Below are 17,738 nucleotides of genomic sequence, written 5' to 3'. Positions count from 1 at the left end.
TCCATCTAACATACTTTGGACATTTTGTAAGGAAGGACCGGTCCTTGGAAAGGGACATCATGCTTGGTATGGTGGAGCGACAGTGCAGGAGGGGATTGGTTCAGTGACTGGGGTAATCAGGATGGGTGTATCGGAGACGGTACGATTGGCACAGGACAGAGCAGAGTTTAGGGCTGTTGTACATAGGGTCACTATGAGTTGCAAGCAACTCGATGGCACCTAACAACAACAACAACATTTTCTAAAGATTCTGACTGATGGTGAAATTACAGGACAGAGAAGAATTACCTCATAGGGTTCCCAAAGCTATAAATCTCTGCACTGGTAGACTGCCACACTATTTTCCCATGGAGTGACTAGTGAGTTTGAACCAGTGACCTTTCAGTTAGCACTGAAACCATTGTGTTACCAGAACTGTCCCTTTATAAGTGAAGAAACTAAGACTTAAGAAAGTTTAGTAACTGAGTAATGGTAGCAGGTCTCTCAAATTCCAGAAGTCATGATCTCTATAATTGTACTAGTACATACTGTAAAACCATAATCCACAGAAGAAAGACTTGGAGATTTTATTTGTGGTTTATTTCACTAATAAAAGGGATATAAAAGTAGACTGCTTATTCATGTCAAGTTATTACTCACTGAGTCTTAAAAACAAATGTATTATTTACCAGGCTATAGTAAAATATGTCATCTAAGGAAATTCCATTTCCATTTAACTCAATATGTAATTGTGGTTAGCATTATATGAATTGTGGCTGTCTTCAAAAGCAAAGGACAAGTAATAAATGTTGTGAAAGGATGTGACAAAATAGAAATGCTTTTTTTTCTGGTTAAAGTCGTTATGACTTTCATTTATTTCTAGCATATTCATTCTCATATTCCACCCTCACTCCACTCCCAGCAACCTCATCATCACAGTTTAAATTTAGGAAAAGAGTTTCTGACATATTTGAACCATTTTGTGTAACTATAACTTTTAAAATACAAAAAAGCTAGTGAGTTTATTCCCTTCCCCGTCTTAACCCACAATCTTTACATTTTTTTCAAAACAGCAAAGTGCCAATTTAAAATTTTTATTGGGGACTGCCTCTTATACATTGTTGGTAGGATTGTAAAATGGTACAACCACTCTCAATGGCAGTTTGGCGTTTCCTCAAAAAGTTGAAGATAGAAATTCCATATGACCCAGCTATTTCACTGCTTGGAATATACCTCAAGAAAATGAGAACTGAAGCACAAACAGAGACTTGTACACCAATGTTCATGGCAGCTTTATTCACCATTGGAAGAGTATGGAAAGAGACCAAATGTCCAATCACAATAGAATGGACTGAGAAATTATGGTACATTCACACAATGTAATACTACACAGCACACAGTAGAAGTTACTCTGTAAATTACTACCTAATTATGAGTGACTGGAGTTCATTATGTTAAGTGAATTAACTCAGTCTCATAAGGACAAATACTGTATAAGATCATAATTATAGAACATGTATGAGGATCCAAGGGTGGGAGTGGGGAGCAGAGGGGTGGGGATGGGGGGATTGGTTAATCATAGGGTTGCACAATTTGATGGGTGGAGGGAGGGATGGGTAAAAGAAATGGGAAAGATCTGGTGTGAAAAACAATTTATATAAAGTTTTTAAGTAAACCAGTATAAAATGAAAATTTTAATTAATTTTTAAAAAAAGCAAAGGAGCACTATCCAGTGTATGATATTCTGGAGCAAGGTCTACAGTCACCACAACAGCTTATAAACACCCAGACCCTCTATGTTCCTTTCCTAGAAGAAGTTCCAAGCACAGCTTCTGCCCAGACAGCCCTTCCTCTTTCCAGCTGTTAGAACTGCTGCTTAGTGTTCAGTCTTTCACCGTGCACTTCCCCTGAATCACATGCTTCCTCTCCAAATACCCATTCTTCCCTATTCTATATGAGAAGGACTTTAGAAAGCTGATGCTCAGGCCCACAGGATGGATTTTTCCCAAGAGAAATAGACATAAGACCTGCTGTGGTAGGACCAACTCTAGAAGCAAAATGCTTTTTATCTTTCTTACAGACCACAAATTTTGGCTCTGTCTCTCTCTGCTATGGATTGAATTGTGGTCCCTCAAAACAGGTATTAGAATCTTAACACCTATATTTTTAGATTTACAAAACAAAGAAGAAAAAAAAGTAAAAACCAAGTCCATGAAATTAAAAATGTAATTATCCAATATACATTTAAAAATAAACTTAAGAATAGGTTTGAGGCATTGAACATCAATGGCCAAAGACAAGATGAGTTGTGGTATAACTTCAAGAATATCATCCATGAAGAGAGCAAAAGGTCATTAAAAAGACAAAGGAGGGCAGAAAAAAACAAATTGGATGTCAGAAGAGACTCTGAAAATTGCACTACAACACCAAGAAGCCAAAACAAAGAGAAGAGATGCCTAAGTAAAAGAATTGAACAGAAGATTTCAAAGGGCCATCTCAAGTAGACAAAGCAAAATATTCTAATAGAATGTACAGAGAGCTGGAATTGGAAAATAACAATGGAAGGACTCGCTCAGCATTTCTCAAGCTGAAAGGATTGAAAACAAATTCAAGCCTCAAATTGCACTAATGATGGATGCTATGGGCAAAGTCTTGAAGGTCCAAGAAGCCTAAAAAATGATGGAGAGAATACACAGAGTCACCGAACCAAAAAGAATAGACTGACAGATTTCAATAGGTAACATGTGAAGCAGGAGTGGCATCCACTTACAAAATGGCTTGCCTCCGGAAACTCTATGTACTAACAGTGCTCAGGCTGTTCGTTCATAGGGTCACTATGAGTCATCTACAACTCGACGGCGTTAAACAACAACAACAACAACATATGATAAAGAGCCAATGGCAAGGAAGGAATAAATGTAAACTGCACTGAAGGCATGGATTTAAAAAAAAAAAAAGGCCCCAGGAATCAATAGGATATCAACTGACATGTTTCAACTAACAGATGCAGCCCTGGATATTCTCACCAGTCTTTGTCAGGAAATTTGGAGGAGAGTTGTTTAGTCAACTGACCAGAAGAGACCCATATTTGTTCCCATTTCAAAGAAAAGTACTCTAACAGAATGTGGAGTTTATTGAGCAATAGCATTAATATCACACACAAGCATCATGTGAAAATAGTACATAGAGAACTACAAGAAGTTCAAGCTGAATTTAGAAGAGACCATGGCACCAGAGATATCATTGCTGGTGTCAGAAGGATTCAGGCTGAAAGCATTTTTTTTAAAAAAATGTCTATTTGTGTTTTATTGATATGCAAAGGCATTTGACTGTTTGAATCATAACAAAGTATGGAAAAAAATTGAGAAGAATGAGAGTCCCAAAAAAATTTAATTGTGTTCGTGTGAAACCTATACCTAGACGAAGAGACTGTTGTGTAAACAGAGCAAGGGACCATTCCATGGTTTCAAATTAAGAAAGATATGTATAACGGTTGTATCTTTTCTCTATACCTACTAAATCTGTATGCTCCACAAATTGTTCAAAAATTTGGACCCTATAAAGAAGAATGTGACATCAGGACTGGTGGAAGACTCATCAATAACCTACGTTATGCACATGACATAGTTTTGCTTGCTGAAAATGAAATGGACTTGAAGTGCTTACTTCAGAAGATCAAACATTACAGCCTTCAAAATTGGTTGCATCTCTATAAAACTCATCAAGAAAACAAAAATTCTCATGATTGGACCAATAGACAACGTCATGATAGATGTAGATACAATTGAAACTGTTACTTGAATCCAAAATCAACAATCTTGTACCACCAGTCAGGAGATCAAGAGACCTATTAAACTGGTAAAGTCTGCAGTTAAGGATCTCTCTAAATTATTGAGGAGCAATAATGTCAGTTAAAGACTAAGGTGTGCTTGATTCAGGCCATGTCTTTTTCAGTTATTTGGTATGCATTTGAGAGCTGGATGACAGAAGAAGAATTGATGCCTTTGAGCTCTGGTTATGGAGAAGAGCACATAGTATTGCATGGACTGCCAAAGGCACAAACACAAATGTCTTAGAGACAGTGCAGCTAGAGTGCTCCTTGGAGGCAAGAATGGTGAAGCTTCATCTGGCTGCTTATTCAGGGTCTCTTTCCTTTCCAAATAAACTTGACAATTTCCCTTTCAATCTCCTTGAAAAATAAATTGGGTATCTGTGTTGGGGTTTGCATTGAACATGTAGATTGCTTTTGGTAGGACTGTCATTACAAAATGGGCAAAAGACATATAAAGACTTTCCTTGAGGAAGAACACAGATGGGAAGAAATGTTCAAAATCATTGGTAATAAGAATGGTGCAAATCAAAACCACAATGAGATACCATCTCACCACAGTAGGAGTGGCAAAGTATAGAAGGGCAGCAAGCAATAAGTATTGGAAAGTATGTGGAGAGGTGGGCATTCTCATACACTGTTGGTGGGATTGTAAAATGCTACAACCACTCTGGAAGGCAGTGTGACATATCCTCAAAAAGGTGAACATAGAAAGTTCCCATGATGTAGCTATTCTACTAATAGGAATACCCACCCACCCAGGAGATAAATACAGATTAGTCCTTCAATGTTCATACAACACTAGTCACCATTTCAAGAACATGGAAACAGTCCATAGGGTCAATCACATCTGAATGGATTGAGAAATTGTGATACATTCACACAGTGGAATACTATGCAGCACTGAAAAGCAATAATTTAAAAAATTCTACATAACTTGGGATAGACTGGAGAGCATAAATTATGCTATGTGAATTAACTCAGTCTCATAAGGATTTATCATAAGGATAAATACTTCACAAAAGCATTATTGTAAAAATAGAAAGATAAAAGCATATATGGGGACCCAGGGAAGGAAGGGGTGAGAGAAGAGGGGCGAGGATGGATAGGATGGATAGGAGCAAAACCACAGGGTTGCACAATTTGGTGTGTGGAGGGAGAGGGTGAAGGAAATGGTAAGGATCTGACTGGGACCTGAAAAGACAGGGTAATGATAGGCAAGGTCCAATGGTGATTAATTTTATAAATCATGATGCATGTAAATGATTGTATGAAACACAATGTGAATTAACAATAATGTGAAACACAATGTATATGAACTTGTAAGGAAACCAATATAAGGAAGGAGGAATATCAGGTTTCATACAGAAAAAGGCTCAAATAAAGGAAGACAGATAAAATGTTCTAAAGAACCATGAGGACCCTGGGGCTAGAGAAGCTGAAAGAGATCTTCCCCAAGAACCAAACACAAAGAGCATTTCCCTACAGTCAGTACCCTTCATTTAGACTTCTAGCCTGCAAAATTGAGAGGAAAATATACTATGTTTAATTTGAAGAGTCCACTCTTGGTATTTCTGTTATAGCAGTACTAGAAAACCAAGACATTGTCTCTGTCATCCAAATATGGGAAATGTCAACCAATTTAACCAGATGGCAGCCAGTTAGAATTTTCAAATGACTCAAGTTTCTTTCTTTACTTCCTTGATTAGGTTCAATTGGTACTTCTCTGGTTATTGATCACCCTACACCCCACCCAAATTTGGTCAGTTGAAAAACTAAGGAGTTAATCAGGGGAAGGGGACAGCAAAGAACGTAGTGTTAGTTTTAAAAATAGAGGAATACTATACCTGGTTCCATTTTCCAACATGTAGCTTGTTAAACGATAAATATTAGTGGACCAAAATGCCATATCATCCAGTCCTCCAAGGAAATACTCCTGGAATTGTTCTACCAAAAATGGGGACTTTCTTGAGTAAGTGGGATACAGCTATCACATAAAGAAAGAGAAAGAAGTCAATGCTGTGATATTCCTGATATCAGTATCAACTGATAACCAAAAGCAGAGTATTTGCTTTACCTTAGAAACAGCTAAAACCTCACCATACCTGCAAGATAAAAGATAATTTCCACAATGAGTTTATACTAAAAAATGAAGTATATAATACAGGAAATAGTTCCACAAACATTATGACAAGTGCCTTTGAGTAAATAAAATATTTATGTACACTCAGAAGTCTGTAACAGGAATAGCTATGCCAAGGATGTCATAACATGTGTAGTAGCAAATATCCCCCCTGGGTTACACTCACATTTCCAAGAACTGAAGATAGGTACAGTCAACAATTACATTTTTAGTGATGACATTCTGACCATAGAGTCTCTCATAAATTTCCAATAGATCTTTAGTGGGCACATACCTGGGAAAGAGAATAAAATGAGAATCATATTTATTGTGAAGTTTTAGAAAATAACAACAACAGCAGCAGTAGCAAGAGCCCCAAACTCAAAACCTAGTATTGTAAAGTCAATTCCCACTCATGAAGACCCTACATTGAGTTTCAAAGCCATGAATCTTAATGGAAGATTTCCTGTCTTATTCCCATATAGTAGTTAAAGGATTTGAACTGTAATCTTTTGATTAGAAATCAAACAAGTAACTTACTATCCTAGCTGTTATTGTTGCTAGGGTGCTGTTGAGTCAAGTGCAACTCATAATGACCCTATGAACAACAGACCTGAATCCTGTCCTATCTTGTACCATCCCCATAATATATCTGATATACTTGAACTAATTGCTGCTGTCACCATGTCAATCTATTCATTAGAGGTCTTCCTATCTTTTGCTGATTTTTCTAAGGAGGATGTCCCTTTTCAAGGAATTTTCTCTCCTAGCAACATGTCCAATGTATGAGAGATGAAACTTCATCATCATTGCCTCCAAGGAGTTCCCTGGCTGTATGTACCCTTTTCAAGATACATCTGTTCATTCTTTTGACAGTCCATGGGATATTCAGTACTCTGCTCCAGCACCACAACTCAAAGGTATCACTTCTTCTTCTGTCATCCTTATTCATTTTCCAACTCTCAGATGCATAGCACATGATTGAAAAGACAAAGGTCTGAATCAGGCACTAATTAATAGTTATTTCATAATTAGTGTGTACTGGACACCTTGAGAAGGTCTTTATATGTACTATTTAATTCTACCAACAACACTGGGTAGTTATTGGTATATTTCTCACTTTATATAAGAAGAAACAAAGGCTAAATAAGAAAGAAAATTGACATAATTTGCCTAATGCCACAGAGCAAGCAACTGGTACTTTAATCAAATATTCTCTGAAAGTATGTTTAGAAATAGGAAAATAACTATAGAGACCAAACCAAATGGGTCACTATCAAATTGATATGACTCATGATTTCACTGTAGAGCAGAGCTGCCTCATAGGGTTTTCAAGACTGTAATCTTAACGGATAGACTACCACACTTTCTCTCTCAGAGATGATGGCAAATTCAAGTCACCAACCTTTCAATTACCAGCCAAAAGCATAACCACTGTCACCAGTGCTCCTTATAATTTGTATGAATTCAAAGTTTAAAAAGCAATGTAAAAGATCACTTACTCTTTTCAGTTGAATTATCCACAATAATCATTACTTTGAAGATATAAAAGATGGTTCTTATTTCAACATCTAAGTTTCCTTGTGTGTAGTGTAAAATAGTGAGAATTCTAAGTTACACATTCAGTTCATAGTGATTATTTTTATTAGGTGGAAGAGAAGCAACGCTCTCGTTTTGTTTTTTTTGAAGCAGCACTTTCAAAATTATATTTTCATTGAATTATCTATCTTTTATTCAAGTTTCACAGTTATTAAAGTATAACCCAAACAAAAAACTCTTTGTCATCAAGTTCATTCCAACTCATAGCGATCTTATAAGGTCACAGTAGAACTGTCCCATAGAGTTTCCAAAACTTAAAGTATGTATGACAAAAATCACAACCAAATAAAACTGATTTTAGTGTGCCTGAAAGGGAGCTTTGGTGGGCTAATGGGAAGGAGATGTATTGACAATCCAAAGGCAGATATTCCAAACCCATGAGATAAAGATGGACAATCTTCTCCTACATGACTTACAGCCTCTGAAAACTTGCTATAGAGTCAGCCATGAGTTGGTTCCAACTTGATGGCACATAACAACAACAAAAGAAAGACACTACTTAAATGGCTTTTGGTTTTGTTTTTAAATTTTGTATGAGCACAATAATGACTTTCCTAATAAAAATAGCTTCAAAATGCTAGACAAAATAACAAAAAATATTTTGTTTTAATGAATCACTAAAGTAGCAAGAAGAAAAGTTTTCCAAAGGCTAAAAACACATTACAGTGGAAATCTCCTCTGAGAATAACTGCCAAACCCCGGGAACCAGGGCTTTGGATTTTGATGGTGGCAAGGTTTGCAGTGTATTATGCTGTTTGCACCTCCAACCTTTCAGTTAAAGCTGAAAATGTGAAACCTTTGCACTGCCCAGGAACTCCAGGGGGTGGGGGTGGGGTGTGCATCTCAGAAGAAATAGAACAGAGTAGAATATAAATAGAACATGAAAAGCTTGAATAGAACAGAAAAAGCTACACATTTTACATAAATATTAATTAGAAGAAAACCATTTTTCAGACAAAGCCAACAAAGAAGTCAATTTGTATTTTCTTGGCAATAAGTAGCAAGAGAAAAGTATCTACTCCCTCATAAATGCTTTGTCTTGCATTCTTACTTCCTGTGTAGTCTAAAAAACTCAAAGGATCAAATATAATAGAAGGTGGTCAAGGATTCATAATTAATCCAGGCAGCCTTTAGAAACCAAATCTTCTCTAGAGGAGTGCAATTCTAATTGAAATTCCCAATTAATTGAAGAAGCACAGACTATAAATATAACAGATGGCCAATATAATTATAAAACCAAAAAACAAACTCCTAAATAAAAAACAAAGAATGCTGTTAAGTCAATTCCAAATCATGGCAACCCTCCATCAGGTTTACAAGGCTATAAATCTTTCTCAGAGGACACTGCCCATCTTTCTCCTGCAGAAAGAAAGCCTAGTGAATTCAAACTCTGACCATGCGAGTAGTAGTCAGCATATTATTCGACAGATGATGCCAACAACAGTTGTTGCTGTTCTTGTCCACTGCAACTCAAAGCAACTTCATGGACAACAGAGTTGAACTTAGTCTTATCCTGGGCCATCCTATCATCTCTCATATACTTGATCCCACTCTTTACAATCACTGTGACTCTATCTTACTGAGAGTCTTCCTCTCTTTCTCTGACCTCTCATCTTTCTCAGAATGATGTCTCTTTTCAAGGACAGGGCCCTCCCAACAACATGCCCAAAGTATAAGGAACACTGGCTGTACTTCCGTCAAGATAAACTTGTTTGTTTGTTTTTTTAACAGTCCATGAAGGTTCAATATCATTTTTCAACACCACAATTCAAAGGCATTGATTCTTCTTCTGTTGTCCTTATTCACTGTCCAACTTTCAGATGCATAGCAAGTAATTGAAAATAGATTATGCATTTGGATTAGGCACATCCTGTTGTTGTTTTTGTTGTGTGTTGCTGAGTCGCCTGGACCCATAACGACCCTATGCATAGCAGCTCATTACCCCAGTAATTGAGTCAATCCTTCTTATCCACAGTCTTTCTATTTTCCACTGTCCCTCCACCCTTCCAAGCATGCTGTCCTTCTCCAAGGCCCGGTCCTTCCTGCCTACATGTCCAAAGTATGTGAGACAGAGCTTCTCTATCCATTCGTTTGTTGAATGGCACTTAGATTGTTTCCAGCTCTTTACTATTGCTCACAACCTATGCGCCCATCAACAAACAAATGGATAGAGAAGCTCTGGTATATTCACACAATGGAATACTACACTGAATTGGAAAATCGAGGAACTCGTGAAATATTATACAAATTGGGTGACCCTGGAGGACATTATGCTGAGTGAAACATCTCAGTCACAAGAGGACAATTACTGCATAAGTGCCACTGTTGTAAAACGGGACTGACATCAGGATTGAGGAGAGACTGAGAAAGATGGGATAAATGATGTATACTGCATTGAAACAGATGAAGGAGAACTATTTAAAAGGGATATATGATTAGGTATTATTGTCATGACAGGAGTCCAAAATGAAGGCTACATAGTGGATTGGACTTGGAGGGAGGGATTGTATAACAATGAAAGAATTTTTCTTTTACTTTTCTAAGAGAATAGCAAACTGGGTGATGGGAGACAGGGAGAAAAGTGCAACAATGAATGAATGGAAATCCAGAGTCTCTGTAAATTTTCATTAAAATTAAGAATAATAATTTTTAAAAAAACCAAAGCAAAGTATGAGACAGTTTCACAATCCTAGCTTCCAAGGAGAAACTTGGTTTCACCCTCTCCAAGACAGACCTATTTGTTTTCTTGAAAGCCCACGGTCTGTTGAAGACTCTTCTCCAGCACCACAAATAGAAGGCATCGATTCTTCTTCTGTCTTTCATAGTTATTGTCCAGCTCTCTGATGTATAGCAAGTAATTACAAAGACTATGGGCTGGATTAGGCATATTTTAGTCTCTAGACTGACATCATTGCTTTTCAATACTCTGGAGAAGTTCTTGACAGCAGATTTTCCACATGCAATTCACCTTTTGATTTTCTGACTGCTGGTGCCAAGAGTGTTGGTTGTGAAGCCAAGCAAGCTATAATTAAAAACCTCAATCTCCTCTCCATTTATCAGGGTGCTCCCAATTGTACCAGTAGTAAGAATCTTTGTCTTCTTGATGTTGAGCTTCAGTCTATATTGAAGACTACTGTCCTTGACCTTCTGCAGTAAGCACTTCAGGTTCTCCTCACTTTCAACAAGCAAAGTTGTGTCAATGTAGGCTATTGATGAGTCTTCCTCCAATTCTGATGCTACATAAAGCCCATCCACCCAGATGATCTGTTCTGCATATAAACTGAAAAGGTATGGAAACAGGATGTATCCTGATGCACTCCTCTCCTGATTTTGAATCATGCAGTGTTTCCCTACTCTGTTCTGAGAACTCCTTCCTGGTCCAAGCACAGGTTTCACCTAAGTACAATCAAATGTTCTGGAATTACCATTTTATTCAAGGTTAGCCAAAATTTGTTGTGATGCACACAGTCAGATGCCTTGGCATAGTCAATGAAACACAGATAGACACTCCTCTGGCACTCTTTGCTTTCTGCCAAGATCTATCTGACATTGGCAATAATATCTTTAGTGCCACGGCCTCTTCCAGTCTTATATAATTGCTCTTTAGCATTTTGGAGAGGTCCTTGACAGCAGATTTTTCCATGAACATGCCTTTTGATTTCTTGACTCCTGGTACCATGGGTATTGATTATGGAACCAAGTGAGATTAAATCATTGATAATGTCCATTTTTTCTCCATCAGTCATGATGCTGTTAAGTGCTGAGGTCCAACGGTGAGGATTTTTGTTTTCTTGATACTGAGATGTAATCCATACCAAAGATTGATTTTCTGAAGAGTGTTCTAGGTCCTTTTCACTTTCAGTAAGCAAGGTGCATCATTTCGTAACATATATCATTGGTGAATCTTCCTCCAAACCTGATGCCACATTTTTCTTCCTACATTCCAACTTCTCAAATTATTTACTTAGCATATAGAATGACTAGGAATGGAGAATGCATACAACATTTATGAAAAATTTTCCTTATCTAAACCATAGAGTGTTCCCTTGTTCTGTTCAGACAGCTCCTTACTCTAACTATAGGTTTTGCATGAGCATAATTATGTGTTTGAGAATTCTCATTCTTCTCCTCAATGTTAACCATAATTTGCTATGACTAGTCAAATACCTTTGCTTATTAAATAAAACACAAATCAACATCCATTTGGTATTCTCTGCTTTCAGCCAAGACCCATCTGACATCAGCAGTGATATATCCTGTGCCACAGCCTATACTAAATGCAACTTGAATTTTTGGCAGTTCCATGTAGATACATATGATATTAATGATATTGTTTAATAATCCACATTCTGTTGGATCACTTTTTTTGAGAATGGGAACAAGTATGGATCTCTTCCAGTCAGTTGGCCAGATTGTTGTCTTCCAAATTTCTTGGCATAGACAAATGAGCATGTCAGTGGCAGCATGTTTGTTGAAACATGTCATTTGATATTCCATTATTCCTGAGGTCTCATTTTTTTGCCAGTGCCCTCAGTTTATTTATTGTTAACAGCAACTGTGTTTAATAAAGTAGATTTTAAGGCAACAATTGCTACTAGAGATAAACAGGGTCACCACGTAGTGATAAAAGGCACAATTCTGCACACCCATGTTTATCGCAGCTTTGTTCACAACAGCAAAGAGTTGGAAACAAACTAACTGCCCATCAACAAACGAATGGATAGAGAAGCTCTGGTATATTCACACAATGGAATACTACATTGCATTGAAAAACAAAGAACTCATGCAATATTATTCAAAATGGGTGACCCTGGAGGACATTATACTGAGTGAAATATCTCAGTCACAAAAGGATAAATACTGCATGGTGCCACTGTTGTAAAACAAGACTGACCTCGGGGTTGTGGGGAGACTGAGAAAGATGGGTTCAATAATGTATACTGCATTGAAATAAATGAGGGAGATAATTGTTTAAAAGGGATGTGTGATTAGGTATTTTTGTCATGACGGAAGTCCAGAGCGAAGGCAGCATAGTGGAGTGGACCTGGGGGGAGGGAAGGTAAAATGATGAAAGAATTTTTCTTTTACTTTTCCAGGAAGGTAGTGTACTGGGGTAAGGGTTGGGAGGGAGAAAAGTGCAACAATGAATGAATGGATATCCAAAGTTTCTGTAAATTTTCATTGAAATTAATAACAAATAAATAAATGGCACAATTCAACAGAAAGAGAGATGATTTTGAATTTTAGAAAAGTGGAGGGTCAGTGAAAGAGATGGAGATCCACAATGAGAGGGATTAACCACAACAATGGTATTAAGCAGGGCAAAGATTGTGAGGCTGAGGTAGGACCACATAAGGTTTCACTTGCTGTGCACAGAGTCACTATGATTCAAAGTAGACTCCACAGTACCAAATAATAACAGTAATACAATATATCTAATACTGATATAAAAGAAATCTTGATATAACATAGGTAAAACAAAATAAGGGTTAAGTTTTTAAATAAAGTTCTCTCTTGGAAACTGCCAGATATACATGATAATTATTTCTCTTACCAGCGCTTTGTGAGGTAATTAAAATTAAACTCAAACTGGCTCAACACATCTCCTCCTGTGGAATGAAAAAATATTTACATTTAGCAAATTAGTGGCAAGACATAACATGCTTTTCTTCCAATACAAATTCTCACAATCCAGTTTACTAGTTCTTCACATAGTTACATGTTTCCATTCATTATCTTAGGCACAGGCATGTCTTTCTTTAAGAAAACAATGAACTTAAAAAAAAAAACAATGAACTTTAAAAATCATACATAGTAAAATATCTGAATTTAAAGGAACCTCCACAAAACAAAATTTCTATGTAAAGAAAAAACATAATAATGACTTTTTCAAATAAATATCACTCATCATCTATGCAGTTTGTGTATTTACAGGTAATGAACTATGGAAAGAAGGGCTGATCAGGCATTGAGGAAATTGTAATTAATGTTATGGAGCATGCATGAATGATTGATTGAAATGCAATATGCTTTGTAAACTTTTGCCAAATCAAAATTTAGCAAGGAGAAAAAAATAATTTATATAAAAAGAATGATGCAGTTTATCAATTTAAAGCTAATTAAGTAAAAGACAATAGCTAAAGAATTTTCATTCAATATAAAGGTGAAGTGTTCCCAAAATTATTATTCCAGTCAATCATAAATGTTATTTTTTTTAAAAAAGACACATACACGTAACTTTTCAGAGATCTATCTCTAAGATAAATTATAAATACTTGTATTCTAAACAAACTGCAATATTAAAACAAAAGTCAAATAGTAAAGGCTAATGGCACATGTGGTAAAAACACAGACATGACTTAATCAGAAGTGAAATATAAATATCACAGAAGAAAATTTTATAGATGTAAATTAACAGTACCAAAATCACCAGTTGAATGAGCCTCAGGATAGGAGTTGTGAAAATCAATCTAAGAAAGAAAGAAAATCACCTGGTATAGAACACAAAATGTACTCAATATTCTTACTGCCAAAATTGAATGAGTTATAAGGAGGTTATAAACTAATTCAATGAATTGACTCAATTTTTATGCAAATTTTAGTTTTAAAATATAATTATATTGGCGGCTGGGTTGTGTACTTAATGTCCAATGCCATATAGTGTGTCTGTTACTAAAAATTTGGCTTCCCTAGACCGAATCCCAGTCTTTAATCTGATTTAGCTCCTTCAACTCTGCCCTGCGAACATATTGGCCCACATACATTATCAACAACTCTGTGAACCATCTCTTCCTTATGCAAATAGGGTGTGCTAGTCTATCCACAAGGAGATTGGCTAGTCACCACATTAAAATGAGCAGATTCAGTGGTATAAAGTGGGAATCACACCACCAGGGAGGAGGAAGAAGCAGAGCATGCAGCCTGCATCCTTCCTGCATCAAGAGTTATATGTTGCTGTTAACTGTTAACTGCTCTTTGGACTTAGAGATTAATGGATCTCTTTGGACTAAAGGATTGTATCTTGCTGTTAACCTGAATTGCAGATTCCTAATAAACCTCATTTCCTCTATTGTTCATAGGTATAGGTCAGGGTTCACATCTGTTGTTCACACGATCATTATGAATAATACTCTGCTCAATAGCAACTAACAATAAACCCCATAGGACAAAGTTGAGATCTGTTGTTCATAGGGTTGCTGTGAGTCATACTCGTCTCAATGGCACTTAAAAACAATAAACCCCACAACCATGTACACGGATCTATAAAGTTTGTGTGGTCATAGCAAGGACTTTGGACTCAATAAAGAGGTATAGAAGCATGGGCGGACATGGCTTGACTCATAGGAATTATTTTAGTATTGTGAATGCTGTTGATAGTGGCAGTTCCTACAAGTGGAGATAGAAGGTTGGACTTGACAGTCATCTCTGCTGCTTTTGTTCTAAATACATCTGGGAAGAAATAAAATTATTGCAGACAAGTATGCTTCATCATATATGTACAAATTCTCTACTGAGCCCAATTTTAAATTTCTACTAGAACAAAACTAATACCAATGAAGACTAGAAAAGGCTTCCAAGATCTAAGTTATCCGGAGATCACAATTTTCAGTTTGGGACTGGGCATTTTCTTAGTTTAAAAAGAAAAACAGCACTCAAAAGCTCAGGAGTAAATTTTCAAGTAGCTCTGGTAGTGATAAGGGCTGCACTGCCATCCCAAAGTAACACAATTCTAATCCACCAGATGCTCTGTAGGAAGATGAGAAATCTCCTCCCATGGGGTTTACTACCTCTGAAAACCCACTGGAGGGTCAGCTATAGATAGAATCGAATTCAATGGCATACAGTAATAACAACAACCAACTAGCAAATAATTTCCTTATTATAACACACAAGTGGTTTAACTACTTTGAATAAAAATAACATTTCTCAAATATTGTTGGCAACTAGATCAGAAAATTCCAATTATCCCTTTTGCACTGAGGGCTGGATGAATGTGCCAAAGTAGCAAGGAAGAATAAGAGAAACGAATAGGAAAAGACAGAAATCTAACAAAAATCACTTTGGGCAAGAAGGCTCATTTCCCATACAGCATCCTGAATAGCCTAAAGTTTCCCTTTCCTTTAGAAAGATCAGTTTTTGAACCTATGGGTGTCACAATCCCTACCACTTGTACAAAGTAATTAACCATAAAGAAACTCTGCAATATGGGGGGATTGATTAGACTTTGTAGTTCATTAATTACATTAACCAGTGGTAATGCATTTTATAAAACAAAATATTAATGATTGCATGAAAAACTAATTGATTTATAAACCTTCATTCAAATAATATGAAGTAAAGAAGAATAAAAGAGAATTAAAACAAAAAAATGTACTCACAGCTCCCATTGTCCTGAGGAATCCTTGTTCAATACCCAAGCTATGCCAGCTTATATCTGCCACCATGTGTGAGGTAATTCCAAACAAAAAAGCCACTAATTTCTCTGTGTCCTGCCAAAGAGTCAAATTTAAGTAATGTGTGTTTGGGCTCTTTTTTAACAACAATCCCTTAAAAATTTATAATAAAGATAAATTCTCATTATTACAATTGAGGTTGCTTCTTGGAGGCAAGGATGGTTCAACTTTGTCTCACCTATTTTGAGCTTATTGTTAGGAGGGACCAATCCCTGAGGAAGCACATCATATTTGGAAAGGTAGAGAGTCAATGTAAAAGAGGAAGATCCCCAACAACATGGCTTGACACGGTGACTGTAACAATGGTGAGGATGACCCTGTATAGACCAGGGGTCAGCTTCATTGTTCTTAGGTTGCTTAGAGTCACAGTCAACTCCACAGCACATGACAACAACAACAAAATCAGAGGCTGGTATGTTGTAGATACCAAAAACTACAGCTACCAAAAACCAGCTAGGACTTTTACTCTTTTAAAATGGTTTATTGTGCCTCAGAAGTCTACTAGAGAAAAATTATCATGGGGCAAAATCCTCAGATATTTATATACACACAGATACATGCACATTTGTCAGTTTAACAATTCTCCTATGTAAAATTCATTAAAACCACTCAAATTGACAAATTGTCCCTCTCCAATTATACCCTCAATATTACTAAACAATAATTCCTTCTATTTTCTGCCCCTAACAAACACTACAAAATTCTAATTTCAATCATTAGCTTGCCTATTCTATGTATTTTATATTAGTAAAATCATATAGCTTTTGTCCTTTCTAAACTGTTGAAGGGTTAACCAATGACCTATGATGTCCCAGGAATTTTGTTTGGCAAGGCACATTGCTTAATAGGTCCTTACAGAGTATGGGGATAGGGTACAAAAAATACTGGTCATGTTTAGAATAAAATTATTTTACAGTTAGAGAGTTACACCTACCTTCTCCCAAGGAAGGGGATACTTCTCTCGGATGTAATGAATGCTTGCATTCAAAAATGGAGTCCAATGAGTGCTCTCAGCCACATCATGATATTTCCCTGATGAAACAAAAGCCATGTTCAAGATTCTTTCTTTGAAAATTAGAGATCTTCTTAACTCAGTCAAAGATAAATGAAGTTTTGACACATGCTACTACATGTTTGAACCTTGAAAATGCTATAATACTGAGTGAAGTAAGTCCTTCACAAAAGCTTGGATACTATATGATCCTACTTACTATACTAAGTGTCTAAATAGGCAAATGTATGTTGTTGTTGTTGTTGGGTGCCGTCGAGTCACTTGTGACTCATAGCAACCCTATGTACAACAGCCCTAAACTCTGCTCTGTCTTGTGCCAATCATACTATTTACGATACACCCATCCCGATTACCCCAATCACTGAATCAATCCACCTCATAGAGTGCCTTCCTCTCCTGTGCTATCCTTCCACCCTTCCAAGCATGATGTCCCTCTCCAAGGACTGGCTGCAGTCCTTGACCCTCTGCAGCAAGCGCTTCAGGTCCTCCTCAGTTTCAGCAAGCAGGGTAGTGTCATCTGCATAATGCAGATTGTTGACCAATCCTAACCCCACATTTCACCTCATAGCGCCCAGCCTCCCAGATAATCTGTTCTGCACACAGGTTGAAAAGGTATGGAAATAGGACACATTCCTGGCATACGCACTTCCCAATTTTGAACCATGCAGTGTTTCCTTACTCTGTTCTGATGACTGCCTCTTGATCCAAGTATAGGTTTCGCATTAGCATGATCAAGTGTTCTGG

General features: G+C 36.8%; 1 protein-coding gene across 1 annotated transcript in view; it reads right to left on the bottom strand.

Annotated features, from left to right (window-relative positions):
• Positions 1–17,738, bottom strand: part of GPLD1 (glycosylphosphatidylinositol specific phospholipase D1) — a 98,463-nt gene that overhangs the window by 35,894 nt on the left and 44,831 nt on the right. Inside the window, exons 4-10 of the mRNA XM_006888650.1 lie at positions 16,917–17,014; positions 15,908–16,018; positions 13,951–13,999; positions 13,084–13,138; positions 6,118–6,225; positions 5,886–5,913; positions 5,656–5,795 (exon numbers count right to left, since the gene is read on the bottom strand). Of these exons, the coding sequence (XP_006888712.1) occupies positions 5,656–5,795; positions 5,886–5,913; positions 6,118–6,225; positions 13,084–13,138; positions 13,951–13,999; positions 15,908–16,018; positions 16,917–17,014 (589 nt within the window). The remainder of the gene's footprint in view (positions 1–5,655; positions 5,796–5,885; positions 5,914–6,117; positions 6,226–13,083; positions 13,139–13,950; positions 14,000–15,907; positions 16,019–16,916; positions 17,015–17,738) is intronic.

The sequence above is a fragment of the Elephantulus edwardii genome, unplaced genomic scaffold, assembly GCF_000299155.1.
Source record: "Elephantulus edwardii isolate Elephantulus edwardi_28Jun2011 unplaced genomic scaffold, EleEdw1.0 scaffold00070, whole genome shotgun sequence".
NCBI classification, from domain to species: Eukaryota; Metazoa; Chordata; class Mammalia; order Macroscelidea; family Macroscelididae; genus Elephantulus; species Elephantulus edwardii.
Note: the sequence above shows the minus strand (reverse complement) of the source record. Positions and strands in the feature narration are given on the sequence as shown.